At 39.1% G+C, this 27,692-nt stretch overlaps 8 protein-coding genes and 1 long non-coding RNA gene across 14 annotated transcripts; 6 read left to right on the top strand and 3 right to left on the bottom strand.

The window, feature by feature from the left end:
- Nucleotides 1-77: 77 nt before the first annotated feature.
- Nucleotides 78-1,212, bottom strand: LOC117635675. Its single transcript, XR_004586928.1, has 2 exons — nt 949-1,212; nt 78-824 (listed from the first exon to the last, which is right to left on the bottom strand). It is a non-coding gene; the product is annotated as an uncharacterized LOC117635675 (long non-coding RNA).
- A 579-nt stretch (nt 1,213-1,791) lies between these two features.
- LOC117635544 (patatin-like protein 1) lies at nt 1,792-4,094 on the top strand. Its single transcript, XM_034369848.1, has 7 exons — nt 1,792-1,923; nt 2,344-2,525; nt 2,623-2,812; nt 2,926-3,087; nt 3,190-3,471; nt 3,609-3,784; nt 3,884-4,094. Exons 1-7 carry the CDS (start codon nt 1,792-1,794, stop codon nt 3,975-3,977), a joined length of 1,218 nt encoding a protein of 405 aa, XP_034225739.1. The 3' UTR covers nt 3,978-4,094.
- Nucleotides 4,095-5,005: 911 nt separating this feature from the next.
- On the top strand, nt 5,006-9,243 carry LOC117634121. Of its 3 annotated transcripts, XM_034368050.1 has the most exons (4): nt 5,036-5,244; nt 5,746-5,848; nt 6,086-6,438; nt 6,680-9,243. In XM_034368050.1, exons 2-4 carry the CDS (start codon nt 5,846-5,848, stop codon nt 7,830-7,832), a joined length of 1,509 nt encoding a protein of 502 aa, XP_034223941.1. In that variant the 5' UTR covers nt 5,036-5,244; nt 5,746-5,845; the 3' UTR covers nt 7,833-9,243. The 3 variants fall into 3 exon arrangements, with proteins under 3 accessions (XP_034223943.1, XP_034223941.1, XP_034223942.1); XM_034368052.1 differs by lacking the exon at nt 5,746-5,848 and having other exon boundaries at nt 5,006-5,244; nt 6,680-8,191; XM_034368051.1 differs by lacking the exon at nt 5,036-5,244 and having other exon boundaries at nt 5,251-6,438.
- On the top strand, nt 7,938-9,001 carry LOC117635543. Its single transcript, XM_034369847.1, has 2 exons — nt 7,938-7,943; nt 8,015-9,001. The coding sequence occupies exons 1-2, from the start codon at nt 7,938-7,940 to the stop codon at nt 8,999-9,001; spliced, it is 993 nt and encodes a 330-aa protein (XP_034225738.1).
- A 336-nt stretch (nt 9,244-9,579) lies between the features above and the next one.
- On the bottom strand, nt 9,580-12,197 carry LOC117634120. 2 transcript variants are annotated; one of them, XM_034368048.1, is made up of 4 exons: nt 11,819-12,197; nt 11,197-11,249; nt 10,753-11,059; nt 9,580-10,373 (listed from the first exon to the last, which is right to left on the bottom strand). In XM_034368048.1, the coding sequence occupies exons 1-4, from the start codon at nt 11,886-11,888 to the stop codon at nt 10,063-10,065; spliced, it is 741 nt and encodes a 246-aa protein (XP_034223939.1). In that variant the 5' UTR covers nt 11,889-12,197; the 3' UTR covers nt 9,580-10,062. The 2 variants fall into 2 exon arrangements, with proteins under 2 accessions (XP_034223939.1, XP_034223940.1); XM_034368049.1 differs by having other exon boundaries at nt 11,197-11,240; nt 11,819-12,195.
- A 2,004-nt stretch (nt 12,198-14,201) lies between these two features.
- Nucleotides 14,202-18,455, top strand: LOC117634117 (pyrophosphate-energized vacuolar membrane proton pump). The gene is made up of 8 exons (XM_034368044.1): nt 14,202-14,782; nt 15,169-15,743; nt 15,826-16,205; nt 16,423-16,509; nt 16,599-16,929; nt 17,178-17,588; nt 17,750-17,809; nt 17,892-18,455. The coding sequence occupies exons 1-8, from the start codon at nt 14,533-14,535 to the stop codon at nt 18,093-18,095; spliced, it is 2,298 nt and encodes a 765-aa protein (XP_034223935.1). The 5' UTR covers nt 14,202-14,532; the 3' UTR covers nt 18,096-18,455.
- A 119-nt stretch (nt 18,456-18,574) lies between these two features.
- LOC117634118 (arogenate dehydrogenase 1, chloroplastic) lies at nt 18,575-22,040 on the top strand. Of its 2 annotated transcripts, XM_034368046.1 has the most exons (4): nt 18,575-19,333; nt 19,754-19,930; nt 20,148-21,135; nt 21,538-22,040. In XM_034368046.1, the coding sequence occupies exons 1-3, from the start codon at nt 18,753-18,755 to the stop codon at nt 21,109-21,111; spliced, it is 1,722 nt and encodes a 573-aa protein (XP_034223937.1). In that variant the 5' UTR covers nt 18,575-18,752; the 3' UTR covers nt 21,112-21,135; nt 21,538-22,040. The 2 variants fall into 2 exon arrangements, with proteins under 2 accessions (XP_034223937.1, XP_034223936.1); XM_034368045.1 differs by having other exon boundaries at nt 18,575-19,930.
- A 103-nt stretch (nt 22,041-22,143) lies between these two features.
- Nucleotides 22,144-22,984, bottom strand: LOC117634119 (late embryogenesis abundant protein At1g64065-like). The gene has a single exon (XM_034368047.1). It carries the CDS (start codon nt 22,861-22,863, stop codon nt 22,207-22,209), a length of 657 nt encoding a protein of 218 aa, XP_034223938.1. The 5' UTR covers nt 22,864-22,984; the 3' UTR covers nt 22,144-22,206.
- A 665-nt stretch (nt 22,985-23,649) lies between these two features.
- Nucleotides 23,650-27,358, top strand: LOC117634116 (translocase of chloroplast 90, chloroplastic). 2 transcript variants are annotated; one of them, XM_034368042.1, is made up of 3 exons: nt 23,650-24,002; nt 24,296-24,444; nt 24,649-27,358. In XM_034368042.1, the coding sequence occupies exons 2-3, from the start codon at nt 24,318-24,320 to the stop codon at nt 26,904-26,906; spliced, it is 2,385 nt and encodes a 794-aa protein (XP_034223933.1). In that variant the 5' UTR covers nt 23,650-24,002; nt 24,296-24,317; the 3' UTR covers nt 26,907-27,358. The 2 variants fall into 2 exon arrangements, with proteins under 2 accessions (XP_034223933.1, XP_034223932.1); XM_034368041.1 differs by having other exon boundaries at nt 23,652-24,002; nt 24,313-24,444.
- The last annotated feature ends 334 nt before the right edge of the window (nt 27,359-27,692 follow it).

Raw genomic sequence — 27,692 nt, 5'->3', positions numbered from 1 at the left:
CGTTGAGACTAGTTAAGGATAAGCATGACTCTTTTAACACGTGAGGCGTTTTTATATAAACTTGTCTGTGCAGGAAATGCTAACAATATAGGAAACAGGTCCTAATTACAATAGGAACTATACAAAAAGGAAAGTAAATACAACTTAGAATATAAAAATGGAAACTAAAATTACCTGCTCACAGGGGGAAAGATCACTATATAAGCTTGTGGCAGAATTTCTGAGTTGGGTGGCAATCAAAACAGCCAAACAGGCTAGCAACAAAAAGCAGCTACTAAAAAAATCAAAAACTATAAGCTTCATGTAATCTACCAAATTATGTGGCTCTTAAAATATTGGAGGAACCTCTACGCAGTTTACTTTCGACTTAAAAAAAAGAAGCACATATGGTCTAAGATTGTCAATCAGTCCACAGCTGAGTTAAACGAAAATAACACATACACTTATATTCAAACAAAACATCGAACAGCATAGGGATGACAGTTGATCTGATTGAGCTCTCTGGAAGTTTGGGGAGACAACCCTTGACGACCCTTCATCTGGTGAGCTGTTTAGATTATGATTGTCTTCCTCTTTCTCTATCCTCCAAAACGACAAGTTTGGCACTGGAAACAATCATGCTTTTTGTTATCTTCCTTACAGCTTTCGACTGCTGAGGTGAATGAAAAAAATGTCATTTTCTTCAAATTCCATGCATGCTCGAGCACATATTTTGCAAACTGAATTCCATTCGATCCAAATGGAAAGCTCTACGGTTACTTCCTTAAGTTGATTAATAAAATAATTGTTTTGCAATCTCCAATATCCCATTTTAACCCAGAACACTGCAGGAAAGGCAACAATCAACAAGCAAATCAGTTGAAATTTCCGCACCCAAAAAAAAAAAAAAAAAAAAAAAAACTAATCATCAAAGAGAGGGGGAAAGAAATAGGCAACACTTTCACTTACATCAATTTTAGGTTCAAAGAATTCTGGGTCAGACATTATTTCCAAAGTACTCAAATTACTCATTCCTTGAAAAGTGGAGACCATTCCTGGGACTAGCATATCACGAAAGCTTCCAACATGATCGAATAGACAAATAACAAACATTCTCTAATAGCAGTGGCATGAAATCTCCATAGAAGACAGCCTACAAGTTATAAACACAAACATAAGGGAACCGAAAGACAAGAATTACAAATATTAATTAAGAAAAGAACTACCTGCAGTATATTTGAGAAAATAAGTCGATGAAATAGTCATTACTAAAAATAACACTTACTCTTATTTTATATATCGCGACTATCACAATTCCTTCTATTCGTCACAGGAAAAGGATCGCCATAGACATCATTCTTACGCTTGAACTGATCATCAAGTTCAAGACATCTCTCTTTTTCTCCTAAACTTCAACGGAACTAAAAATACTTTGGGCTTTTGTATGTTGACAGAAAATGTAAAAGTGAGCAACGTTGAGACTAGTTAAGGAAGCATGACTCTTTTAACACGTGAGGTGTTTTTATATAAACTTGTCTGTGTAGGAAATGCTAACAATATATATAGGAAAGAAGTCCTAATTACAATAGGAACTATACAAAAAGGAAAGTAAATACAACTTAGAATATAAACATGGAAACTAAAATTTCCTGCTCACAGAGGGAAATATCACTATATAAAGCCCCACAACTCAATTGGTTAATCCCATAACTTGCAAATCTTTCCTTTTGAGATTCTTGCAACGTCAAATCAATCGCTCTCTAGTTTTCGTTGTTAAGTCTTGTGCATTGTCTTCTCTTGAATCTCTCACTCATGGAGAAAACAAAATCATCCCTTCATGGTCACGCTAACGGAAGTCTCACCACTGTTCTTTCTATTGATGGAGGTGGAATAAGAGGGATTATTCCAGGAGTTATGCTTGCATTCCTAGAGTCTACGCTTCAGGTAAATAATCAAAACTAGAACTCTATTATGAGCAATTTATAATATCAAATTTTGTTCACTAAACAATATTTCTTTCATTAAAATATGAGCCCGATCTGCATTTTGTCACCAAGTGCTCCAAAATTTTATCATACCACATTACCACTGCATGCATGCCGCTATGTACATCTATATTGTATTTTTTGCAGTTAATTTATTAGTGGTCACTTTTATCGAATGCGCACGTATAACAGTATATAAATAAATATGCGTATTATAATATGAGCAAACTAGTCATGTCATTACGTAGTGATATACCTAACTATCATGTTTATTTCATTAGTCACAATTTGATATTAGTGTGTTTATCATTCTTCTTTTTATTTTTTTGGTTTGTAATCTAATACGACTAATTTTGTTTTACTTGTTTGCTATATGCAGAAGATAGATGGTGATCATGTAAGGCTTGTAGATTATCTTGATTGGGTTGTAGGGACGAGCACAGGTGGCCTTATGGCATCCATGCTTACTACCCCAAATAAAAATAATCGTCCCTTATATGCTGCAAAAGATATCGTATCCTTTTATCGCCAACACTGCCCAAAGATCTTCCCCCAACCCAGGTACATATGGTTAATTGTTGACAGAGAGTCTTGTACTACGTACCTTTTATATGCATAACAAGTAACAATATATAATTAACTTTGATTCCTTGTGCAGCAGCTCTCGCATTGGCAAAATCATACATTATTTAAAATGTTTAGTAAGGCCCAAATATAATGGAAAGTATTTACGTAAGCTGTTGAAGAAAATACTAGGAGACAAACATTTGCATGACATGTTGACTAACGTTGCAATCACAACTACTGATATAAAGCAAGGACGTGCAGTTATTTTCTCCAGCCATATGGTATGTTTATTAATTATATCCTAATTGGAACACGTGTATATAATTTAATTCTTGGTTTTCTCTTTTTGTAAATAATTCTTGATTTTGTGTATATATGTTGGTCATGATTTCAGTTGAAAAAGGATCCCAGCCTGGATGCTTTGATGTCGGATATATGTGTTGGAACTTCAGCAGCCCCAGCCTACCTTCCACCTCATCAATTTACTACCACAACTTCAACAGGCGAATCAAGAGAATTCAATCTCATTGATGGCGGAATTGCTGCCAATAACCCGGTAATATTGATGTGACCCAATTTCAAAAACTTAATTTGCATCTGAATAATTCATATATATGATCATTAATTAATTTTTTACCTTTTTTTTTTTTTGGTGTAGGCTATGGTTGGTATAACCGAATCGGAAACAGACATGCATGAGGGCAACACTGGCATCCATGAGCGGATCTTACTTATATCACTGGGGACTGGTACGACATCTGAGAAGAAGTACGATGCCAAAAAAGCAGCTTGTTGGGGTGCTCTGGATTGGCTGATCGGAAAAGATCGTTCGGCTCCACTGGTGGATCTTCTTATGAGAGTAAATAGTGTCATGGTTGAGTACGAAAGTGGTTCCTTTTTTAAAACTCTTCGTTCTAATGGCAATTACCTCCGAATTCAGGTAACACAATAAAATTGAGATAAATGTCAAGTGGTCGTTTGTTTGTTTTTATGTTATGTATATGTACACAGAATCAAAATACATGCGCCTAAATTATGTACAACACAAACTAAGCATGGAATTGGAAATAAATGCAGGACGATACACTAAGTGGAACATTGGCTTCTGTGGATATTGCCACAGAAGAAAACTTGAATGATCTTGTAAAAGTTGGAGAGGCATTGTTGAAGAAACCCGTTTCGAGATTGAATTTGGATACCGGTAAACTCGAGCCTGTTCATCCTGAGGTTACAAATGAAGTGGCTCTCGAGAGGTACAAATTTGCTCTTTTATTCTCATTAAGTTGTGTAAATTCAATAAATTATCATACTTATTACTTTTGTTTTGTCCATTAATTTGCATGATCATGTAGGATGGCGAAAATTCTCTCTGAGGAGAGGGCTCGGAGGAAGAGGAGGGTGGTCGTTCACGAAAATGCTGCTTTGCTCTCACATAAGTCCTTGTAGTTATGTTTTTCGTTAAGAGAAATAAATAGCTCAATAATTTTTATTTATTTTTTATTACATGTAATTCAGTTCTGAAACTAATTTCTCCCAATGTTATGTATATATTTGTAACTGGGAAATTATTCAATTTATTCATGACGTGGCCAATGAAAGCAGCTTGAGTTGTTTTAAGTATTTTTCTTCATTATGTTGTAAGAGTTTGTGTGCACTGATAAAGCACTATGAAATTAAAAACGTAAACAAAACAAAAAGCACTTTGAAATTAATCCCTAGTAACATGTTTCATAATGAACAGATTCTTGAGATTGAACTACTGCATCTGTAAAGAAGAACGAACCTATGATGTAGATGGTTGGCTTGCTGCATGGAAGGTGAGTGGCTTCATGTCCATGGAACGCATGCTCTTCCAAAAGACCTTGAACAACAGAAATCTGCCCACCTTTTACATTAATCCCGATTAATTAAAATGAACAAACAAGTTACTAACAGGGCTAAACAATACAGACGTTTAGATGTACTGAATGAGTTTGCAAACAAACGTCACTTGCACTCCCATTCAAGTTGAAGCAATGCGATACAGTACCATTATCTGTCCTTCCCCAAAAGCCCCAAGCAGGAAAGCGCTTATCAATATCATAGAACTCAATGAATATAGGTGTGTTTTTACAAAAATAAATATAAACTTAGTATCTTTAGGTCAATATTTTTTTAAAATTATCTTTTTAGTAATTAAATAGTATCTTAGCTTGATTTAATTATTTTCATTACTAATTATGTTTTTTTTGAAATGAAATCATTATATTGTAATTGATTTAACCACAATTTTAAAGTGAAATCAATCCAATTCAAACGACAGCCACCTACATAAAAGTTCCAACTTAAAATCATTAATCTAAGTTCATTTTTTCTTCCTACTTGACTTTAGACTCCTTTTCGTTTTTTCTATTTCCTATTTTCGTTTTTCTTTTTTGGTAGTGAGAAATGATTTTTATTAAGGCCACGTGGATAGCATAGAATCATGGTCCAGCTTCCAAGCTTGCACTGGTGCTGCATCCAAGCGCATTTCCCTTTGGCCCCTTTCAACCAAATTCCCCTAAATCCCAAAGGAGCCTCTTTTGACATTTCTCAGGCCCAGTTTTTTACTTACATTTCTATCACACCCTTCCCTTTCTATGCTCCAAGTCTTTAATCATCCACCTGTTTTATTATTATTTCCAGAAGGCCCCAAAATTTAGGGTTTTCATCACACCCTGCACCTCCTCTTCTGGTAAGCTCTTTCTTCTCTCTCCTCACAGCAAAGAGTTAAATTCTTTCTCCCAATACTGTGTTTCTGGCAAGTTGGTAACAAATAAATTTCATGTCCTAGTAAATTAGTAATCAATTCAATAAATGTTAGTGTGCTTATAATCTTGGGTGTGGGTTTTTGGTTTAAAGTCATGATCTTGGACTTAGAATTCAGGGTTTCCGGGAAAAGGAGCTTACTTAAGTTAGATTGCTCATTAAATGCTCATCGGGGTTGGATTTGTTGACTTTTTAAAACTGTTTTCCGTTGACTCGCCGTGAATACACTGATTTTGGCGTCGTTTTGATGTAAAGTTGGGCTCAGATGATAACCCACATGCTCTTTTATGATCATTTCGATACTGTAATATTTTACGTCAATTTTCTTTATCAGTAATTTTTATGTGAATGCTAATGTGCCGCTTCCATTATTGTTTTGAACTGGGTTTTTGCTTTGTTTTCGTGCCTGCATATGTTCGCAAAGCAGGTTCTTTGGGGCGATGATTTTTCGATGTATAAGCACAGAAGCTGTAGAAAGTAGCTTAGTTGTCTGCGGTCAAGCACACACACGATGAACTAGTGCTATAATGGTGAAATCTTTTTATGGTTTTTTCGATGTATATGCACACAAGCTGTAGAAAGTAGCTATAAGTTGTCTAAAGTCAAGCACACACACGATGAACTAGTGCTATAATGGTGAAATCTTTTTCTGCACCAGCTTTATGAATGCATTTTGAAATGGCTTTTAGGTACATCTTATTAGATTGTAGTAAATTTAGCGTAATTGTATACTGGTTTTTAAATTCGTTTTATTCGAATCTTTGAAGTTCCTTGTGATGGCGAGGACAAAGCTTATCTTAATCTGCCAGTCTGGTGGTGAATTCGTCATAAAGGATGATGGATCCATGTCATATACGGGTGGAGAGGCACATGCAGTAGATATCAATCTTGAAACCGTATTTGATGATCTCAAGTTTAAATTGGCTGAAATGTTGAATTTAGAATATAAATCCATATCCATGAAGTATTTTCTTCCAGGAAATACGCGAACTCTTATCACTTTATCCAATGATAAGGACCTAAAAAGGATGTATGAGTTCCATGGGAAATCAGTAACTGCTGATGTTTTTGTCATGGGGAAAGCAGGTTTTGACAGTGAAGCCTTAAGCACACAAAGAAGGTATTTCTTTTGTTTTGTCTAGTTGCATCTACTTTCCTGAAATTACTGCTAAATCCAGTTCAGGTAAAGAGGTATACTGTTGTCATTTCATAAAAAAGCATAATGGCCTTGCTATCATGATTTCCTGGCTTTTAAGGAAATGAGGACAGTCCCCCCATACTGTAACTGAAGAATTTTGACTGGTGATTGCAGCACTTTTGCAAGTTGTTCTTTCATTGATAGTTTAAATTATCACTTGCAGGGCATGTGGGATAAAACTGGCTGAATCTGTGACCCCTGTTGCTGCCTCCACTACTTCAGCTGCCGCTTTACACTCTAGTCCTCTTACAGTACCAACTGATGTTAAATCTGCAGTGGGTTCTGCAGCTGCCAATGCCATCCCAGTTGTCCCTGCCCCTCTTCCTCTATCAAAACAAACGTGCTCTGTCATGTCTGTCGAAGAAAGAACCCAAAGCCCAAGTGGAGTGGATGCTCCTAGTTCCATTCCATCTGATCCTGTTACTGTTACTGCTGATGCAATTGTCCACAGCTCGAATGAATTTGATATTAACGCTACCCCTGCTGATACTGTTAAGAAGCGAAGACGCACTGCTGCTTGGAAAATTGGTGCTGATGGTCCTACCATTGTTGCTGGCACTGACCATGTTGGGGAGAAAAGAAAAGTTATGCCCAGGAAGAAGAATATTGTTAGCCACAACACTACTGCAGAAACTGATGATGTGGGTCGGAAACAAGATACCCTTCCCTGTAAAGATAGTAGTACTAGCAGTGACCCTATACAGGATACTCTAGGGCAATCAAATGATGTTCCACCTGAAAAACTAGTCACATTATGGAAAGATGGTATCACTGGGGTTGGACAGGAATTCAAAAGTGTTAAAGAATTTCGTGATGCACTGCAAAAATATGGCATTGCTCATCGTTTTATGTATAGGTTAAAAAAGAATGATACTAACCGTGCAAGTGGCAGATGTATAGCTGAAGGCTGTTCCTGGAGAATTCACGCATCATGGGACTCATCTGTTCAAAGGTTTAGGATAAAGAATATGAACAAAATACATACATGTGGAAGGGAGTTCTGGAAATCTTATCATCCGACTAAAAGTTGGTTGGTTAGCATCATAAAAGACAGATTACTAGACAGCCCACATCTCAAGCCAAAAGAACTTGCCAATGGCATTCTTCAGGATTTTGGGATTGCGGTGAACTATACTCAAGTATGGCGTGGAATTGAAGATGCTAGGGAGCTACTTCTGGGTTCATATAGAGAGGCATATAACCAGTTACCTTGGTTTTGTGAGAAGATGGCAGAGGCAAATCCTGGTAGTAATATTATGCTTTTCACTGTGATGATAGGAGATTTCAACGTCTCTTTGTTTGCTTTCATGCTTTAATATATGGTTTTCAGAATGGTTGTCGCCCCATTATTTTCCTTGATGCTACATCTTTAAAATCAAAATACCATGAGACTTTTTTTGCTGCTACAGCTTTGGATGGAGATGACGGTGTTTTCCCAGTTGCATTTGCTATAGTCGACGTTGAGAATGATGATAATTGGCGTTGGTTTTTGGAGCAGTTAAGGTCAGTGGTTTCAACCTCACAATCCTTAACTTTTGTCTCTGATAGAGAGAAGGGACTTAAGAAATCAGTGATTGAGGTATTTGAGAATGCCCACCATGGCTACTCATTGCACCGCCTTCTTGAAAGCTTTAAGAAAAACTTGAAGGGTCCATTCCATGGAGATGGGAAGGGTTTGTTGCCAATCAATTTTGTGGCTGCAGCCCATGCAGTCCGACTTGATGGTTTTAAAACAAGTACTGATCAAATTAGACGGGTTTCTTCACAGGCTTATGACTGGGTCCTGCAAATTGAACCAGAATGTTGGACAAATGCATTATTTAAAGGTGAACACTATAACCATGTGACATCCGACGTTGCAGAGACATACATCAAGTGGATAGAGGAAGTACGGGAGTTACCCATAGCACAGAAGATCGAAGTGCTAAGTTGTAAGCTGATGGAGTTGATAAACACTCGTCGAACAGATTCAAGTACATGGCCTACAAAGCTCACTCCATCCAAGGAGGAAAAGTTGCGACAAGAAACTCTTCAAGCATATGGTCTTAAAGTCTTATTTTCATCTGATACTCTTTTTGAGGTTCACAAGGACTCCATCAATGTTGTGGATATTGATAAATGGGACTGTAGTTGTCTGAAATGGAAAGCAACCGGCCTACCCTGCTGTCATGCTATTGCCGTCTTTAACTGCACTGGTAGGAATGTATATGATTATTGTTCAAGATACTTTAAAGCCAACAACTTTCAGTTGACGTATTCTGAATCTATAAACCCATCGGCCCCTTTCCAGCCCTTGGATAGTGACACAATTGACTTAGAGACTCTGCATGTACTTCCTCCATTCATCTCCAAGCCACAAAACCAAGAAAAGAAAAAGCAGACCAGAACAAAGGGTGTGATCACAAGGACAGTTACTTGCGCTAGGTGCAAGGAAGTTGGGCATAACAAAGCAACGTGCAAGGCACCCACCACCCCAACCCCATAGGTCCTCTTGTGTATGTATTGCTCTGTGCATCCTCCATGTAATCTTTGATCATAATAACTTGGATGCTTGTTTATTATGAATGCGTAGAGTGGTGATCAACAGTTTCCCGAACTCTTTTAGATTTGTGGTTGAGTTCTTCTGTTCTTCAATTAGCCTATAATTTTATATTCATATACAGCTTTTGAAACTTTGAATTGTGAAGTTCGTGAAATGTATAGTAGTGAGAATAATGTTACAGGACATATACTCGGCAATCTTGCGAAGGATGGAAAGGATTGCAATCGTGTTTGGACAAGGCTAGAGGTCTCTGCTCCGGCCATTGCTGGGACCTCAAGAGGCGCATCTGTCTCTTCCCCAGCGTTGGGCAAACAGTTGTTTTTGTTTGTTTTGCTTTTGAGAAAGTCTAAACCTTGATTTTTTTATTTTTTTTATAAAGAACAAGACACATCTTGCAAGGTCAATATCCCATTAAATTAAGTTGAAGATTTAAGAAATTCGTAACAGGAAAGGAGCAGTCTCGTGTCTATGCAAATTTTGGATAACTGGTATACTGCAGAAAATTCAAAGACAAATCCATGTAAGACGAATGTACAAATTATATTATTAATGGCATCCAGAAAATGACACGAACTAGCATTAGAAAATTACACGACCACAAAGTTGCTTCCCCTAACTGCCAGGCATAAAAAACAGTCATTAACTACTTCATACAAACTACATTAACAGTATCAAACCGAGAGTTTTTGTCTGTCATAGTTAGTCTGCTCAAAAGCTTCCAATATTTCTTACTGTGGACCTGTCATCTTGATAGTCAGTACTAGGCTATTAATGGAGTAAAGTTGCAAGACTTTGCAAACTATTCCTGCCTTCTCGAACCTTGAACCTCAGGCCCACACACAGGACGAGGCGGGTTGCATCTTTCTTCCAACTTGTATTGTGCCCCAAGTCTGCCATGAAAGATGGCCACAAACAAAAGTTGCCACAGAGTTCAGAAAAAGACAGGTGCTACCAAGAAAATACGGTTTCTGCCTCAAAGGCTTCCAATCCAATCACCACCTTCCCTAGACCTGCTCTCTTGAATCTTCAACCTTGGGCAACAATCCAAGACACAATGGACAGTGCGGGTCGCGTCTATCTTCAAAACTTGTTTTCTGCTCCAAACAATCTGCATGATAGGCATGGCCACAACCTAAAACCGCCACAACAGAGACTTCAGTGGAAGACAGCGTGCTACCAAGTAAGAAAGGTTTACGCCTCAACAGCTTCTCACAAATCTCACATACCATCTTCCCCGGATCAGGTGATGCAGCATCGGTTGTCAAGTAACTAGACCTAATTCTGGGTTGCCGAAGAAAGGGGTTTTCCCTAATTTCTGGGGAAAAATTGGAAAAACAAAGTCAATGCATCAAAAAGACAATACTACAGATGTCAAGCTGCAGAAGGAATGAACAAGAAAATATATCTCAAAAACAGTTATCACAGAATCCTTCCAGAAAAGTCATGCTCAATGAACGAAACTGAGGACAAAAGAAGTAAATTCCTATGATTCTAAGTAGGAAATAATATCCCGAAAACATAAGCTCGTTAAAAATGCTCCATTCATCCATGTAGCATTATTTTGGTTGTGATAATTCTAGAGCTTCCATTGTCTTAATGCTCGAAACCTTCCATCAAAACTAAGGAACTTCATAGAGGTAGTTGGAAGTTGAACCGAAGATACAGAAGAAAAAGAGGACAAACAAATATCAAACCTGAATGACGTCTGGACTCGGAGTTGCTTTGAGTAGCCAACTTATAAGAGAGCTTATCATCACGTAAAGGTACTCCTTTTCCACGAGAAGTTGATGTGTTAGCAAGATTGCCTGAGTTACGCCGAGAGTATTGATGGGCATAGTGATGACGTGAGCGTTTAAAGAAGGTTGATCGGCCAAGGCTTGGATGATGCTGCTGTGCAACAGAAGGGTGGGCATTTAGTAGCTTCAAAGAACTATCCGTAGAGTCCAGTACAGATGACAGGGACTTTAGTTGTTCGCCAGAATCAACAGAATGCAAAGGTTTCTGGAAAGAAAAAAAAGATTAAAGATTAAAAATAACTCTCTCTCCTAATGCATGAAAAGGAAGAAATGTAAAATAAAAAAGTTGCAATGTCGACCAGAAATCATATTGGTAACATGAATAGGAAAAGCACATCTAACCTCTTGTGACAGTAATTCCATTCCCGAAGAACATGGCATGATGTCTGCAAGATCTTAAAAGAAAAGGAAAACATCATTCACATTTCACTTACTTGGATAAAATGAAAGTGGCAATGTATCCTTCTTAAAATCATTTAGTTCTCTAACATAATCAAGAAACTATTTTTTTGGTAGAATTTTTTGTTCTGAAGCTGGGATCAGGCCAGACGAATTGGCAGAAAACAGAAATTGAAAATTGTGATTTCAGCATTTCTGAAATATCTAATAAAGCAAATCCAACACAGAGCCCCATTCATTTAGTAATTGACCAACTAGAAAACTAAAAGAAAAAAGAAAACCCCATTAACCCAAATGACAGAGTAACAAAGAAACCCAGAAAAAATTCGTAACATTGATTAAAGGATAAGCATCATTCACCTCTTACCACACCAAAATTGGCTCAATTGAGCAAGGTCCCCAATTCTTTTAGCGTTATTTAATTAAAAGAAGAGCAAAGGTGGAGTTTTTATCATAATTGATGAGTACAATATGCTATGATGATGCAAGAACAAGAAAAAGGTTGGTTTCTTTCATTTTTCTTTGGTTTCAGCGCATTTTCAAAGAAAAGAAAAAAGAAGCGTACCCGAAGGATGAGGAGAGAAAGGTGGAGGGTGGGTCTGGCTGTGATCAGAGGGCAGCTTCCTCTTGCCCATAGTAAACAAAGATGGATATTGAATCTGACGGAGCTTGATGAAGAGAGAGCACAAAGATTCTTTGAGGTTTTAGTTCGATCTGTGGCTTTGCGGTATCAGCGGACACTCGTGCCTTTTTCTCAAACTCAAAACGTACGGTCGCCACCAAATGAAATGTAGCAAACGAAAGTCGAAACCAAACCGTCAGAGACACACACACAGAGACAGAGAGATGGAGTGTGTGTGTTTTGTTTTTGGTCGTGAAATTTGGGTAGTTCGTTTCTGATGAACTGGTAAAAGCGAACACGTGCACATGAGCTTTTGGAAGGCAACCCGACCCAACCCAACCCATCATTTCTCATTTCTCCACAATGACCATTATAGTCCTTCCCATTTGCATTTGCTCTTCCTCTCCATCCAATGCCATTTCGTTTTTGTACACTTAATTTTGTTGTTTAGTTTTTGAATCCCACTTTTTCTAGTGTTTAGTTGAACTAGACAAAAATTAATACTTTAAATCGTTTTTGGAGATGTTTCTTCATTAGTTGTCAAGGGCCCAAGAGGAAGAAAGTAGCAACAAATTGATGTCGGCCTCGAAACTCAAGCCTGATCATCAGCCAAAGTGGACTGCAATCATAGCTGGAACAACTTTCGCAGCCCACATAAAGATCCAAGCATTACCCGCTCTTTTTCTTCTATTTTTCTTTTTAATAAATTAATTTAAAAGAACGAATTTTAAAAAGATAAAGGATCGATGACTTACACCTGATTGTTGTTGCGCCGCGTGGCATTGGACAGATCAAAGAGGAACTTACACGACTTTCCACATAAAGTACTTTAGAAATTCTCTACGTCAACGTGGTCCACGTGCCCACAAAGCACTTGCCACTTGCATTATTCACCTCCTTTCGGATTATCTTTTGTTTTCAAGTCGGAAGTTGCATGGATTACTATAACACGTGACCTACCATTTTTAAATTACTTGAGAAGTTTCCATAATTTATAAATGCGCGGCTTCCCTTCTTACAATATTTTAATAATGTTGCACAAACTTTATTTTACTCGCCGATCGATCCATGTAGCATGATATGCTACACCACAGCACACGATAATATGATATGAGGGCCACCTTTAAATACGTAGTTTGCTCCAGTGGATCATGCAGTGAATTACACGTGTTAGCCAACAAAATTAATGAATAATAAATAAATAAAACCTTAAATAATAATAAAAAGTGTAAAGAGGACAAAACTGAATAAAGACGAAAGACGATTGGGGCACGGAATGCGCCTAAAATAAGGTTCCGTGAAGAGTTATCCGAATAGGTTCCATGTCAGCTTCACCTGCTTGGCATTAATTATTAACAATTTCTAAGACTTCATATTTAAGGAAATATTAAATTTATTAAAATATTTTTTATATATTCTAATCCGTGCACACGACGACACGTTCTTATAATGATCGTGAATTGTAAGCGTCGTTGATTGATAAGATTGGAATTCGCTAATGATATTGATATGTCGTTTTCAGAGATTCCTCTTTGCTCAAAGAAGGTGTCGACGTGTCGTTGTCATACAATATCTTTTTAGTTGGGACTCTTCATGCAAACTTTATTATTCTTTATTTTATTTTTTTGTGAAAGAAAAAGTTATATTCTATACAAGATTTCTCCAAACTAACACAGGAATATATTGTGCTAACACTTTTATTCACATTCGTAACAATATTAAGAAAAATATACACGTGTTTTATTGTCATGCATCTTGCAAACTAAAAAAACCCGAATAAAGAGTAAACTAAAGACCTTACAAGATAAAGCTAAGATATGCTTTGGATAATGAAGAAATAATGTGTATCAAACTTCTCAATATCACATTTTTAAAAGGAAGGTTTAACAAACAAGTAATGTGTATCAAGTTTACAAATATCATGTTTTGACAAAGTTTTAACGAGGTTACTATTGTTGAGTTTTGGATGTATCCATCCTCTTCTGTATACAAATATCACTATTTCATGCAATCAACGATTACGATAAAAAGATTTAACTATTTAAGAAATTTTTAAGTTTTAATTTTAACTAATGAATCATTACCATGTTGATTGGTTTTATTTATTAATTTCAAAAGAGTTTTTTTGTTTTTTTTAAAGTTCTTTAATTAAAAGATAATGAGGGACAAAACAGAAACTTCATTACTTTGTTTAAAGAGGTTAATGGAGAAAATTCAGGATCTAATAAGGAAAGATTTTCTAAAAAAAGAAAAAGGAAAAGGCAAGGATTTGACTATGACAAAAATTAATACCTCGGACTCGGACATCTTCCATCCATAGCTAACGCAATCCTATAGATCCGCGTCTGCCACAATCACTCTACCATCTCTCTAATTTCCAATTTTCTAAATATTTTATTTATTTTTTATCGGCAACCAAATTCTATTTTAACAATATTTAAATTTTCAAACATAATAAATAAAAATGCCACACGCCCGCTTTGCCTAGACTCCAATCTCACTTGTATATATAAATCCCACTCTCATCATCAACAGACTCAAACTCATTCATATTCTATCTCCCTCTCTCACACAAACACACCCACCTCCAAGCCAAGCCCTCTCTGTTTCTTCTGTTTCCTCTGTTTTCTTCTCTGTTTTCTCCGTTGGGTAAAATCATGGGGGCGACGCTTCTCCCAGATCTCGGGACCGAGATTCTGATACCGCTGTGCGCGGTCATTGGCATCGCTTTCTCTGTGGTGCAGTGGATGTTTGTCTCTCAGGTCAAGCTCTCGCCTGGTCGAGACGCCAACTCAAACGCCCCCGGCAAAAATGGCTACAACGATTACCTCATCGAAGAAGAAGAAGGCGGTAATGACCACAACGTCGTCCTCAAATGCGCCGAAATTCAAAACGCCATCTCTGAAGGTCCATTTTTCCTCTCTTGTATTCTACGTCTTTCTTTAGCTCTGGCAGACCAGACGTCGTTTGTTTTCTCCATTTGGCTCTGTGATTTTTGGTTCGTTTATGTGTGTGTGCTCTTATATTATTTTATATTTGATGATATCATACTAGGATCATCGTAGCGTAAGGTAGAACACTGGAAATATAGACGTATTCACTATTTTGTACTTTTTCAGATCGAAGATGGTGGCTTGTTCTGGAACCTTCACATCAATTGTTAGGACCCACCTTTATTTTTAATAATATATGTACATTGATTCTGGATAATGATTGTATTGTATCTTAAATGTATAAAAAAATGCATTGGGATCCAGTTTACTTCACTAACTTGTTGATGCCGTGTGATACAGGAGCAACCTCATTCCTTTTCACCGAATACAAATACGTCGGTGGTTTCATGGTGGCTTTTGCAGTCTTGATTTTCGTTTTCCTTGGCTCTGTGGAGGGATTTAGCACAAGTAGCCGTCCATGTACATATGACCAAACAAAGATATGCAAACCAGCTCTTGCCACTGCCATCTTTAGCACAATTTCCTTCTTGCTTGGTGCTATAACTTCAGTGGTTTCTGGATTCCTTGGGATGAAGATTGCTACTTATGCGAATGCCAGAACAACATTGGAGGCAAGAAAAGGTGTTGGGAAGGCTTTTATTACTGCATTCAGAGCAGGAGCTGTTATGGGCTTTCTCCTTGCTTCAAGTGGTCTATTGGTTCTTTACATTGCTATCAACGCCTTCAAGTTGTACTATGGTGATGACTGGGGTGGTCTTTTCGAGGCTATAACTGGTTATGGTCTTGGGGGATCTTCCATGGCTCTCTTTGGCAGGGTTGGTGGAGGCATCTATACCAAAGCTGCTGATGTTGGTGCTGATCTTGTTGGCAAGGTTGAGAGGAATATTCCCGAGGATGACCCAAGGAACCCAGCTGTAAGGGATACCACCCTTTGGAAAGTTGAACAATAATTAGCTTTCTCTATGTTTCTAAAACTTACGTTTCCCATTTGTACAGGTGATAGCTGATAATGTTGGAGACAATGTTGGGGATATAGCCGGCATGGGATCTGATCTTTTCGGATCCTATGCTGAGGCATCGTGTGCTGCTCTTGTGGTCGCATCCATTTCCTCATTTGGGATCAATCATGAGTTGACTGCAATGCTATATCCTCTCATTGTCAGTTCCGTTGGCATCCTCGTTTGTTTGCTCACCACCCTGTGTGCAACAGATTTCTTTGAGATCAAGGCTGTAAATGAAATTGAACCAGCACTGAAGAGGCAGCTCATCATTTCCACTGTACTGATGACTGTTGGAATTGCAATTGTTACATGGATTTCTGTTCCATCTTCCTTCACGATCTTCAATTTTGGTACACAGAAAGTTGTGAAGAGCTGGTAAGCTCTCCTTCTTTGGGATAATTCAATGTCATCTGTGCAAATTTTTTCTATAGTCTGCTCTCTGTGTTGATATGAGGAGGCAGTTGGTTGCCCATGTTTGCAAGAACTAAGGGGCTCCTTATATTTCCTTCTAATTTAGAGTGCTATCCAAAATCAGGTTTGTTTCAGATCTTGTAAAACCTAATGGGTTTGCTTCTGTCACATACTTTTGCAGGCAGCTATTCTTATGTGTTGGTGTTGGTTTGTGGGCTGGGCTTATCATTGGTTTTGTAACAGAGTATTATACTAGTAATGCGTACAGGTATCTAGTTTTCTTGGCATTGACCTTTCTCCCATATATAGTATTACATGTCTTTTAATCTAACTCCTTGCTTTTATATTATGCTGTAGCCCTGTGCAAGATGTTGCTGATTCTTGTCGGACTGGAGCTGCCACTAATGTCATTTTTGGCCTTGCATTGGGATACAAATCCGTCATTATTCCTATTTTTGCCATTGCAATTAGCATTTTTGTTAGTTTTAGCTTTGCAGCTATGTATGGGATTGCTGTAGCTGCCCTTGGAATGCTGAGCACCATAGCAACTGGATTGGCCATTGATGCATATGGTCCCATCAGTGACAATGCTGGAGGAATTGCTGAGATGGCAGGCATGAGCCACAGAATCAGAGAGAGAACTGATGCTCTTGATGCGGCAGGAAACACCACTGCTGCTATTGGAAAGGTTTGAAAATTTTCTCAAGTCTAGCGTTCTTTTATACTTTTTATGTCTAAATTCTGGCTGTGTGAACATTCTGATTTAAGGTTTGGCGAGTTCTTTGGGTAATCGATATTTTAAGACACTCCTTTTGCCAATAGAATGCATTTAGTCACCTGAAAACGTTGTTCATCTATGGTCTGAGGAGTCGAAGACCTCTAGTTATCATCAAAAATCAAATGTCACTTGTGAGTCATGTGTGCTTCTGTTTATAGGGATTTGCAATTGGGTCTGCTGCTCTTGTGTCCCTTGCTCTCTTTGGTGCCTTTGTTAGCCGTGCTGGTATCTCAACAGTTGATGTGTTGTCTCCAAAAGTGGTTATTGGTTTGTTAGTGGGCGCAATGCTTCCTTATTGGTTCTCTGCCATGACGATGAAGAGTGTGGGAAGTGCAGCTCTAAAGATGGTTGAGGAAGTGCGCAGGCAATTCAATACCATCCCAGGTCTCATGGAGGGTACTGCCAAGCCTGACTATGCTACATGCGTTAAGATTTCGACAGACGCCTCCATCAAAGAGATGATCCCCCCTGGTGCCCTTGTCATGCTTACACCCCTCATTGTTGGGATCTTTTTTGGTGTGGAAACTCTCTCCGGGGTGCTTGCCGGATCCCTTGTCTCTGGTGTACAGGTAAATTCTGAAGCAGTTGCTGGATTGAGTCTTTATATACGTTCACTTGTGTATAGCTAACTTCCTAATGCGATAACTTTTGTAGCTTGTCTTACATCTAATTTGCTGATATACATTCAGTTGTTTGGGACAATTTTGAACTAACATATTTACATTTGCAGATTGCTATCTCTGCATCCAACACGGGTGGTGCTTGGGATAATGCCAAAAAGTACATTGAGGTAAGCATTTGATGGTTGGTAAAAATGCCTATTTTGGCTTTCATGCTTTGACTCACGGTCTGGATTTTGTCTGGTTTGATAGGCTGGTGCTTCAGAGCATGCAAGGACGCTTGGTCCAAAAGGATCAGATCCCCACAAAGCAGCTGTCATTGGTGACACCATTGGTGACCCTCTCAAGGATACATCTGGGCCATCGCTCAACATTCTTATCAAGCTCATGGCTGTCGAGTCGCTTGTGTTTGCTCCGTTCTTCGCTACGCACGGTGGCCTGCTCTTCAAGATTTAAGTTTATAAAGGGTGCAACAGACAAGTGGGAAGTTCCCCTCTGTTGTTTGATTCTTCGCTCTCTCCACACTCACGATCCCTTTCTTTCAATCTCCTCAGCAAAATATTTGTCTTTAGAACATGCTGGTTTAGCTTTTGAATTAGCTACCAAAAGTAGAATTTACGAAAGAAATTTTCCCTTTCTAGGGGGGATGGGGGTGGTGATTATGATGAAGCTGGTTATAACGACGTTGATGATGATGATGATAATGGTTCAACTTAGTGAAGAGTTTGGATTTTCTTCTAACTCTCCTTTAATCATGATTAATTATTGCCCAATTTCTTACTTTTTAATAGATTAATGCATGGCCTGTTGGGATGATTCTATTTCTGTAATGTGCTCATTCAACGACACCGTCGTCTGGTTTTGGTTGGGCAAATGTTAAGCCAACTCTCGAATTGGAGAAATTATAGTCTCTGCGGTTACGTGATATAACCTCCTCCACTTATTATCCCTCAAATTTAGTGATAACAATATTTGCAGCTACGAAGAAATAAATTAGTTACTGTTTCAAACTCTCAAAATAGAAAATTAAAAATAAAATAACTTGTACGAAGGTGAGGTAAATGGTAAACACGAAAGTGTGATCTTTCTTGATGTGTGGAATTTGGGCAGTAAATGGTAAATACGACTGTAAAACTCAGGACCCTCTCAGCCCAACGTCTTCGTCAGAGTTTTGAGTTCTACAGTCGCCTCAAAATGTTCTCTCTCTGTCCTCTCCACCCTTCACCTCCCAAGCCGTCTCTCCCTCCATCTCTCTCTCTCAACCCCCAAAGCTTCAACCTTTTCTCGAACCCAAGCCTAATAAGAACCCGCTCTCTCCGCCCCAAGTCTCTGAAAATCCAATATCTCGACGCCGCCCAGCCCTACGACTACGAGTCCAAAGTCGCCGCCCAATTCCACGAGGCCCACATGCTCAAGATCGCCATCATTGGCTTCGGCAACTATGGCCAGTTCCTCGCCAAGACCCTCGTCACCCAAGGCCACACGGTCCTCGCCCATTCCCGATCCGACTACTCCAAAACGGCGCAGGACCTCGGCGTTTCGTTCTTCTCCGACCCACACGATCTCTGCGAACAACACCCACAAGTCATTTTGCTCTGCACCTCCATCCTCTCCACCGAGCCCGTCCTCAAATCGCTGCCTCTTCAGCGCCTCAGGCGAAACACCTTGGTCGTTGATGTGCTTTCCGTGAAGGAGTTCTCCAAGGCATTGTTGCTGAAGTTGCTGCCTGGCTACTTCGACGTCGTCTGCACCCACCCGATGTTCGGGCCCCAGAGCGCCAAGCACGGGTGGAATGGGCTCTTCTTCGTGTACGAAAAGGTCCGAATTGGGTCCGAAGAATCGAGGATTTCGCGGTGCGATAAGTTGCTGAACATTTTTGAGAAAGAAGGGTGTAGAATGGTGGAGTTGAGCTGCGCCGAGCATGATAAGTACGCGGCGGGTTCGCAGTTTATGACCCACACGGTCGGGAGAGTGTTGGGGATGTTGAAATTGGAGTCGACCCCCATAAATACTAAAGGGTATGAGACATTATTGGATTTGGTGGAGAACACAGCTGGGGATAGCTTTGATTTGTATTACGGGTTGTTTATGTACAATAAGAATGCATTGGAGACGTTGGAGAGATTGGACTTGGCTTTTGAGGCCCTGAAGAAACAGCTTTTTGGGCATTTGCACGATGTTGTGAGAAAGCAATTGTTTGGCAATGCAGAAAAGGCAAGAACTTTGCAAGAGGATTATGCGAAGCAGGCTCAGAATGGAGCTGCATTGGTATCTTCTTCAAAAGCTTTGAGGTTGGTACAGTTTCAACTTCCATTTATTTGAATTTCATTCTTTTATGTTTTTTGTTGTAGAAATGAATTTGTTTTCTTAGTTTGATAGCTATTTCATCTGCTGTGTAGTTAATGGATATACGGATTCTTTAACTAGTGGAATTTGTTGTTTGGCACTAGTGACTAATGTTAGTGGAAATGAACTGTTAACAAAATAATTTTTAATGGTAACCTCCAGATCGCCAAAAATTGTTCGGTCAGATGTCCAAAAAGCACAGATTTCTGATGACAACTCTAGGCTAAAGATTGCAATTGTCGGTTTTGGAAACTTTGGTCAGTTCCTTGCTAAGACGATTATACGCCAAGGTCATACGGTTCTAGCCTTTTCTCGAACAGACTACTCAGATGTGGCTCAGAAATTAGGTGTTTCTTACTTCTCTGATGCAGACGATCTGTGTGAAGAGCATCCAGAAGTGATACTTCTTTGCACATCTATTCTGTCAACTGAAAAAGTTCTGAGGTCATTGCCACTGCAGAGGCTGAAGAGAAATACTTTATTCGTTGATGTTCTTTCAGTGAAAGAATTTCCAAGAAATATGTTTCTTCAAACTCTGCCGCTGGATTTTGATATTCTCTGTACGCATCCTATGTTTGGACCAGAGAGTGGTAAAAACGGGTGGAATGGTCTTTCTTTTGTTTATGATAAGGTCAGGGTTGGAAGTGATGAATCAAGGGTATCACGCTGTGATCAATTTCTTGATATCTTTGCACGAGAAGGGTGCCGAATGGTGGAAATGTCTTGTGCAGAACATGATAGGCATGCAGCAGGGTCACAATTCATTACACACACTATGGGAAGGATTTTAGAAAAGTTGGGTTTGGAATCGACACCAATCAACACAAAAGGTTACGAGACTTTGTTGAATTTAGTGGAGAATACAGCAGGAGATAGCTTTGATCTTTACTATGGCTTGTTCATGTACAATATTAATGCAATGGAGCAGTTAAAGAGGTTGGACATGGCTTTTGAATCTTTAAAGAAGCAGCTTTTTGGGCGTTTGCATGGTGTTCTGCGGAAGCAACTTTTTGAGAACGCAGATAAGTCTCAAGTTATGCAGGAACAGGCCTTGTTGCCAAAACCATCCCAGAATGAATCTGCACTGACACCTTCTCGGGAGTCTCTTAACATTCAGAAGAATTAATTGTGATCATCTTCTACCTCTTCGGTAAGTGGAATTTAGCTCAGCATGTAATATCTTGTTGTTCAAGGTTATAAATTTTTGTTGTTCTCTTTGTTTGCTGGAAATTACAAAATACGAAAATCCAAACTTCTGGACCCATCTGTTCAATGCAGAACCATTTTACCTTTGCTGCAATTGCTTCTTAGTGAAGCTAGCAGCACAGATACTTTTGTGGTGGGGTCTTAAATTTCTAGTATTATCCAATGTTTTATTACAACTATACTATACTGAGTTGGTACAACTAAGTATCTTTTGTTCTTTGGTTATTCCAATTTCCTTTTATGTATATTTCCAATGTGCACTCATTTGGAAGGCAGCTTAAGGAAACAATCATTTGCACTGTAATATTTTGATGAACATTTTGTAATTTGTCTCTTTTGTTTGAAGGGTTTCACATAAAGCTTTGTGGTGGTGTTGTAACCTGATAGCTGCATCAGAACAGAAGGAAATCAGTGAAAGACATTAATGCTGGTATGCAATCAAGCTGCTGGAGGTTGGCTCCGTAGTAACTGCATCGCAAGGGCATTTATACTTGTCGTAGCTGTTGGAGCCACTCTCAGTGAACGGTAAAAGATTTTGAAAGTTGTGGTTGGGGGCTGGTTGTTCTTGTGTAAAAATCCCTACCTGTGGCAGCTCTCCAATCAGTTCAACTGGCAGCACGTCAAAGCAAAATGTTATTTGAGCAGTATCACTTGGAAAAAAGGCCATCAAGAAAGGGGAGCCCTATAAATTTAAGTGCAACAAGAAGTACATGGAGAAGGACTACCCCAAGTGTTACATTGTTGTTCATTTTGCATTCTTTCCTCTTTGGAAAATGTTGAATATCCAGCCATTCTTTTAAAGATGAAAAATAAAAATGTTTGATGTTATGATAATAAGGGCCTTCTTCCTGTTGTAAAGAAGCAGGGTGGGATTAACATTATAGAAATCTTAATTTAGGAGCAGCTGTACTTTTTATTTCGATCATATGCGAAAAAGAACAAAGAAAAAGTATTAACAAGAAAGAAATAGTGTCCTGAGAAAATTCAAGAAATAGATTGATTGTTTAGCTTTTCCTTAGTAGTAGCAATGCAAATATTGAATCTTCTTTGTGGACAAATTAAACTCCAAAGTGCATCCCATTTTGGCAGACTTTTTTTTCTTCATCACAAACATCAACTCAACCTTTCCGGCCAACCGTGCTTCGCTTCGCAGACTCAAAACCCCAGTTTTGAGTTCATTGCCAAGATTGTACCTGCTTCTGCTTGGCAACTCTTTGGAATTCAAACTCACAGTCACATCAATCTTCTTGGTCGAACGCATCCCAGCCTTGCTCTTGGGAATTCTAACTTGCCCAACAGCCCTGTCTTCGTACATGAACCTAACATTGGTAGCATCAAACTTATAGCGACCAAAATTTGTGTTCTTTATCCTGACTTGGGTTGTGAAGGTCATGTCAAATGAAGGTGTTGAAGAGGAAGCGTTGAGAGTTTGGACACTGATGGCGCCCAATCTGAGCTTGGGGGAGTTTACACGCATCACAGTGAGTGCAAATGTGGTGATAACTATGATCTGAATCACAACAAAAGCAGAAATATAGATTGCCAATTTTATTCTCTTCTTGCGTTTGAGCTCCTGGGATGGCAAAGTGGCAGATTCTTCATCAATTGTGGGGTGTTGTCCATTAGTAGCTGCTGCTGATGGAGAGGCCTGATTGTTCTTCTCAGCCATCATCTTTTTCTTTTCTTTTCTTTTCTGGGAAGATCAGAATGTTTTGTGGGTTGGTCTTGTTTCTTCTTGAAGATGAATTGGGAAGTAGATAGAATGAATATGATGTTTTTATTTATAATGTTCGGACATTCTGACTTCTGACTAAGGTAGTGGGGGTGTCTTTGTTTAATTCAAGAAACGCGGTTAGCTGACTTTCTCGACTCCGCTATCTGAATTGAATGGTCGCATAGACCTGACCTGACAACGCTTTTGATACAATGCGAGATGAAAACTTTACTCTTCTATTCCATAGCATCCAATTTGGACCTTGACACTTATTTCCTATCGAGTTGACTGCCAGCCACTCCACATCTCCATGTTCACCTTGCACCAAAGTTTGATCCTCCTCTCTCCGTACAGTAGAGTAGTTAAAGTATCGCTATGTGAAAAGAAGAAAAAAAAAAAAAAAAAGACCCGGTTTCACTCGGTCACACAACAGTTTTTGGGTAAAACTATGTCCATCCTTAATTTTGTTGACCCGAGATTGATGACGGCCCAACCTGAGAAGCCTCCTATGGTTTGGGCTTAGATCTTTGTTACTTTAACTCAATAAAAAGGGTTGTTGCCGATGGGATAGTGCCATTATATTAAATTACATAGATGCTCGAGCCCAGCACTTCCCTCGGCTCATGAACAAGGTCATCTCCGTCAATCCCCAAAAGGGGCAAACCGCCTCTCAAACAGAACAAAAAAAGTTGGTGGGAGAGATTCCATATGCCAAAGCTAAAACTTATTATCGAAAATAAAAAGCAAAATTATTATTTTTTGTCATAATTATAATGTTTTTATTTATGTGAAATTGTGATCGCCTCTAGGAAAAAAATCTCCCAAATATTTTAATTTTTGTTTTTTTCCTATGAGTCTTTGGTTCTGTCTGTGTCTTATCTAACTCATTGTCATCATCACATCTTCTTCCTCATCCTCACACCCCTTTCTTTTGTCGCGCTTCGTTTTCACCGAACGTATGATTTGCTGATTCAAGGACTCAGGGCTTCGGAGCTGTCCGGATTCTTGATTTTGTGTCATGCCCCTTTGATGGTCCGTCTTCTTCGACTTGGAAGCGCAGAGTAAAACAAATTCATTTCAAAATTTGTGTGTTCCAGGTAAACCTCCATTTCCTCCTTTCTCAGCTTATCCTACCAATTCTTAAGATTCCAATGAAATGCATATTTTTAGTGGAGAATTTTTTAGTCTTGTATTGTAATTACTTCAATTGCGGGAGCAAGGCTCTTGGCTCTAGAACTAGAAGCCTGAGCTATGGCTTAAGACGGGCTTCTTTTTTCTTTTCCTCAATCTTTTCAATAATCAATTTGAATTTAAATTTTGTTTCTTTATGCGCCCGGCAGATTTATAGAAAGATGGAATGAATGTTGTTAGTGACATATATGATTTTCAGTTGGGAATATTTTGCAGGAAGGATGGGGAGTCTTAAAGATTGGATTTCTTCTCAGTTAGTATCCATGTCTTTGGTCTCATCTCGGCCATTGTCAGGCAGTGACAGTTTCTTTCGTGAGGAACCTTCCCATGAAGGGTTTGATGGCCAAGGTATTGCTCTCCCTCCAGTACTTTATGGCTATTATTCTTGAAGAGTGATTTAACAAACCCTTATGTCATTCTAAGGCAATGGGATTTTGCAAGGACTAAATACTTGAGATCCAGTTGCAAGAATTTCCAAGTTAAAAAGTGGAAACCAATTTTCGATCTGTGAGTTTCACCCTCATTTGGTAGTCAATGTTTTTTTATTTTCAGGTGCTGCTCACTCAAACACTTCGCTAACATCACCCATTCTTCCTGATACATCACCCTCAGTTGGTAATGATCAGGAAAATCAGTCTAATCCCTCCCGCCAGCATGTTGTAGTTGAAAATTCTGATCAATCACGTAATGGCTCTGATAAGAAAAAGATGGATCCTTTGGTAAGAATTGATGATCTTCAAGTTAAGTTCTTGCGCCTCATCCTACGGCTTGGTCTGTCACAAAACAATCTTCTGGTGGCTAAGGTTCTTTATCGTATTCACCTCGCAACTTTGATACGAGCAGAGGAGTCAGATCTGAAAAGAGTTAATCTCAGAAGTGACAGAGCCAGAGCAGTGGCTGCAGAACAAGAGGCATCTGGCCTGCCTGAAATGGATTTCTCTCTTCGAATCCTTGTCCTGGGGAAAACAGGAGTTGGCAAGAGTGCCACAATAAATTCTATATTTGATCAAAGGAAAACTGTCACCAATGCATTTCGACCTGGCACAGATCACATTCGGGAGGTTGTCGGAACTATAAATGGTATTCGAGTAACTATCATTGATACCCCTGGATTTTTGCCATCATCTACGGGTAATTTCCGCAGAAATAAGAAGATTATGCTGTCGGTGAAGAGATTCATTAGAAAATGTCCACCTGACATCGTGTTGTTCTTCGAACGCCTCGACCTCATCAATGCAAGCTATAATGACTTCTCCCTTTTGAAGCTAATAACTGAAGTTTTTGGGCCTGCAATATGGTTTAACACCATTCTTGTCATGACTCATTCATCCCCAGCTCTTCCAGAAGGACCTGATGGGTATCCTGTCAGCTATGAATCATATGTGAGGCAAAGCACAGATATGGTGCAGCACCATATACACCAGGCAGTGTCTGACTCCAGACTTGAAAACCCAGTGCTTTTGGTTGAGAATCATCCTCAATGTAAGAAAAACATCATCGGGGAAAAGATACTTCCAAATGGACAGGTGTGGAAATCTCAGTTTCTGTTGCTATGCCTTTGTACAAAAGTTCTAGGTGATGTCAATACTCTCATGAAATTTGAAGACAGCATTCAACTGGGGCCCTCAAGTGCCAGCCACATGCCTTCTCTGCCCCATCTCCTCTCATCTCTTTTACGTCACCGGTCTGTCGTTAGTCCAAGTGGAGTGGACATTGAAGTTGATGAGAGCTTGCTTTCAGACACAGAGGAGGAAGATGAGTATGATCAATTACCTCCAATCCGAATCCTGACTAAATCCCAGTTTGAGAGATTGACAAAATCGCAGAAAAAAGACTATCTTGATGAATTGGATTATCGAGAGACCCTTTATCTAAAGAAACAGTTGAAAGAAGAGTACCGTAGGCGGATGGAGATTAAGCTTTCCAAAGAGAAAATTTTTGCGAGCAATGATAATTCTGATAGGCAGCAGGCCTCCCAAGAATCGGCTGTTTTATTACCAGATATGGAGGTCCCTCCTAGTTTTGGATCTGATTGTACTGCACACAGATATCGTTGCCTTGTTACGGGTGATCAGTGGATTATGAGACCTGTTCTTGATCCCCATGGATGGGATAATGATGTGTGCTTTGATGGAATAAGCTTGGAAACAGCTATGCAAATAAATAGCAACGTCTTTACCTCTGTCACAGGGCAGATGAGCAAGGACAAACAGGATTTTAGCATTCAATCTGAGTGTGCTGCAGCTTACTCAGATCCCAGCGGGACTACATACACTGTAGGTCTTGATGTTCAATCTGCTGGTAAAGATACAATCTATACGTTTCACAGCAACACAAAGCTGAAGAAGCTGTGGCGCAACACTGCTGACTGTGGAGTGTCATTGACATCTTTTGGGAACAAGTGTTACATTGGTGCCAAGCTTGAAGATACCATATCAGTTGGGAAGAGATTGAAATTTGTAATGAATGCCGGCCAAATGGTGGGTCCTGAACAAGTGGCATATGGTGGTGGTATTGAAGCTACGTTAAGGGGTAGAGACTACCCTGTGAGCAATGACAATGTCAGCCTGACAATGACTCTCCTGTCTTTTAACGAAGAGATGGTGTTGGGTGGAAATTTACAGTCTGAATCCCGGCTGGGCAGAAATTTGAGAGTGTCAATTAATGCTAATCTAAATAGCCGGAAGATGGGTAAGATTTGCATTAAAACAAGTAGCACAGATCATTTGCAGTTCAGTATGGCTGCGGCTTTCACAATTTTCTGGGCCCTTTTACAAAAGAAGGCTGTTAAAAGTACGAGTCATGAATGAAGGGAGAGTGGATAAGTTTTGTTGCTATTTTTGTTTAAAGAGGACACAAACTATCTTGATTTGGAACAAAGGTATGAGCCTGCTAACCAAAATGTAGAAGAAAGGAGATATGGTATTTTCAGAAACTTTGTTCCAGAATTTCCCTCTCGCTTAAGATGTCGACATGGGAGCTGAGCTGTAGCAGAGAATGCTAATGAGCTGCCTCCATTTTTGGCCCTAACTAGCAGTAATCTTTGAGTTCATCTGACCTGGTGGTATACAGTCAAGCGGCCAGCTTCCAAGAATCAGTCAAGCAGTCAGCTTCTGGAAGAGGTTTTGTACTGAAGTAAATTGAGGCAATAAGTGTACAGTAAAATCGTAGAGATGGTTTGTCTTTTTTGTTGTTGTTGATTCACAAAATAATAATTTCAAATAGAATTAGCAGGTAACCAATATGTTTATGTTCTATGTTCTTTATGTTGTTGATTGACCGAAAAATAAATATTGTTTTTGTTTTTCTGGCTAAGGTATTAACTTTAGACCGTTGGCAAACTCAAACAGTAACGTCTGTTTACACACTACCAAACCAATCATATTAACGTGTTTTAAGATAGTCTCCTACGCCATAGATCATTAAAACATTATTACATTGACCAAAGCCTTCATTTCATGTTGCTCTTTCGATCTCTCCATCTCCTCACAATTCAAAACACGTGACGTGAACAAACTGATTGCTTGCTTACTTATTTTTGATTATTTTAGAATTGTCTTGTGTTTAATTTTTTGGTTTGGTAACGGCAAACAACT

This window comes from Prunus dulcis, chromosome 7, assembly GCF_902201215.1.
Source record: "Prunus dulcis chromosome 7, ALMONDv2, whole genome shotgun sequence".
NCBI lineage: Eukaryota > Viridiplantae > Streptophyta > Magnoliopsida > Rosales > Rosaceae > Prunus > Prunus dulcis.
This window is presented reverse-complemented; position numbering and strand designations above follow the sequence as displayed.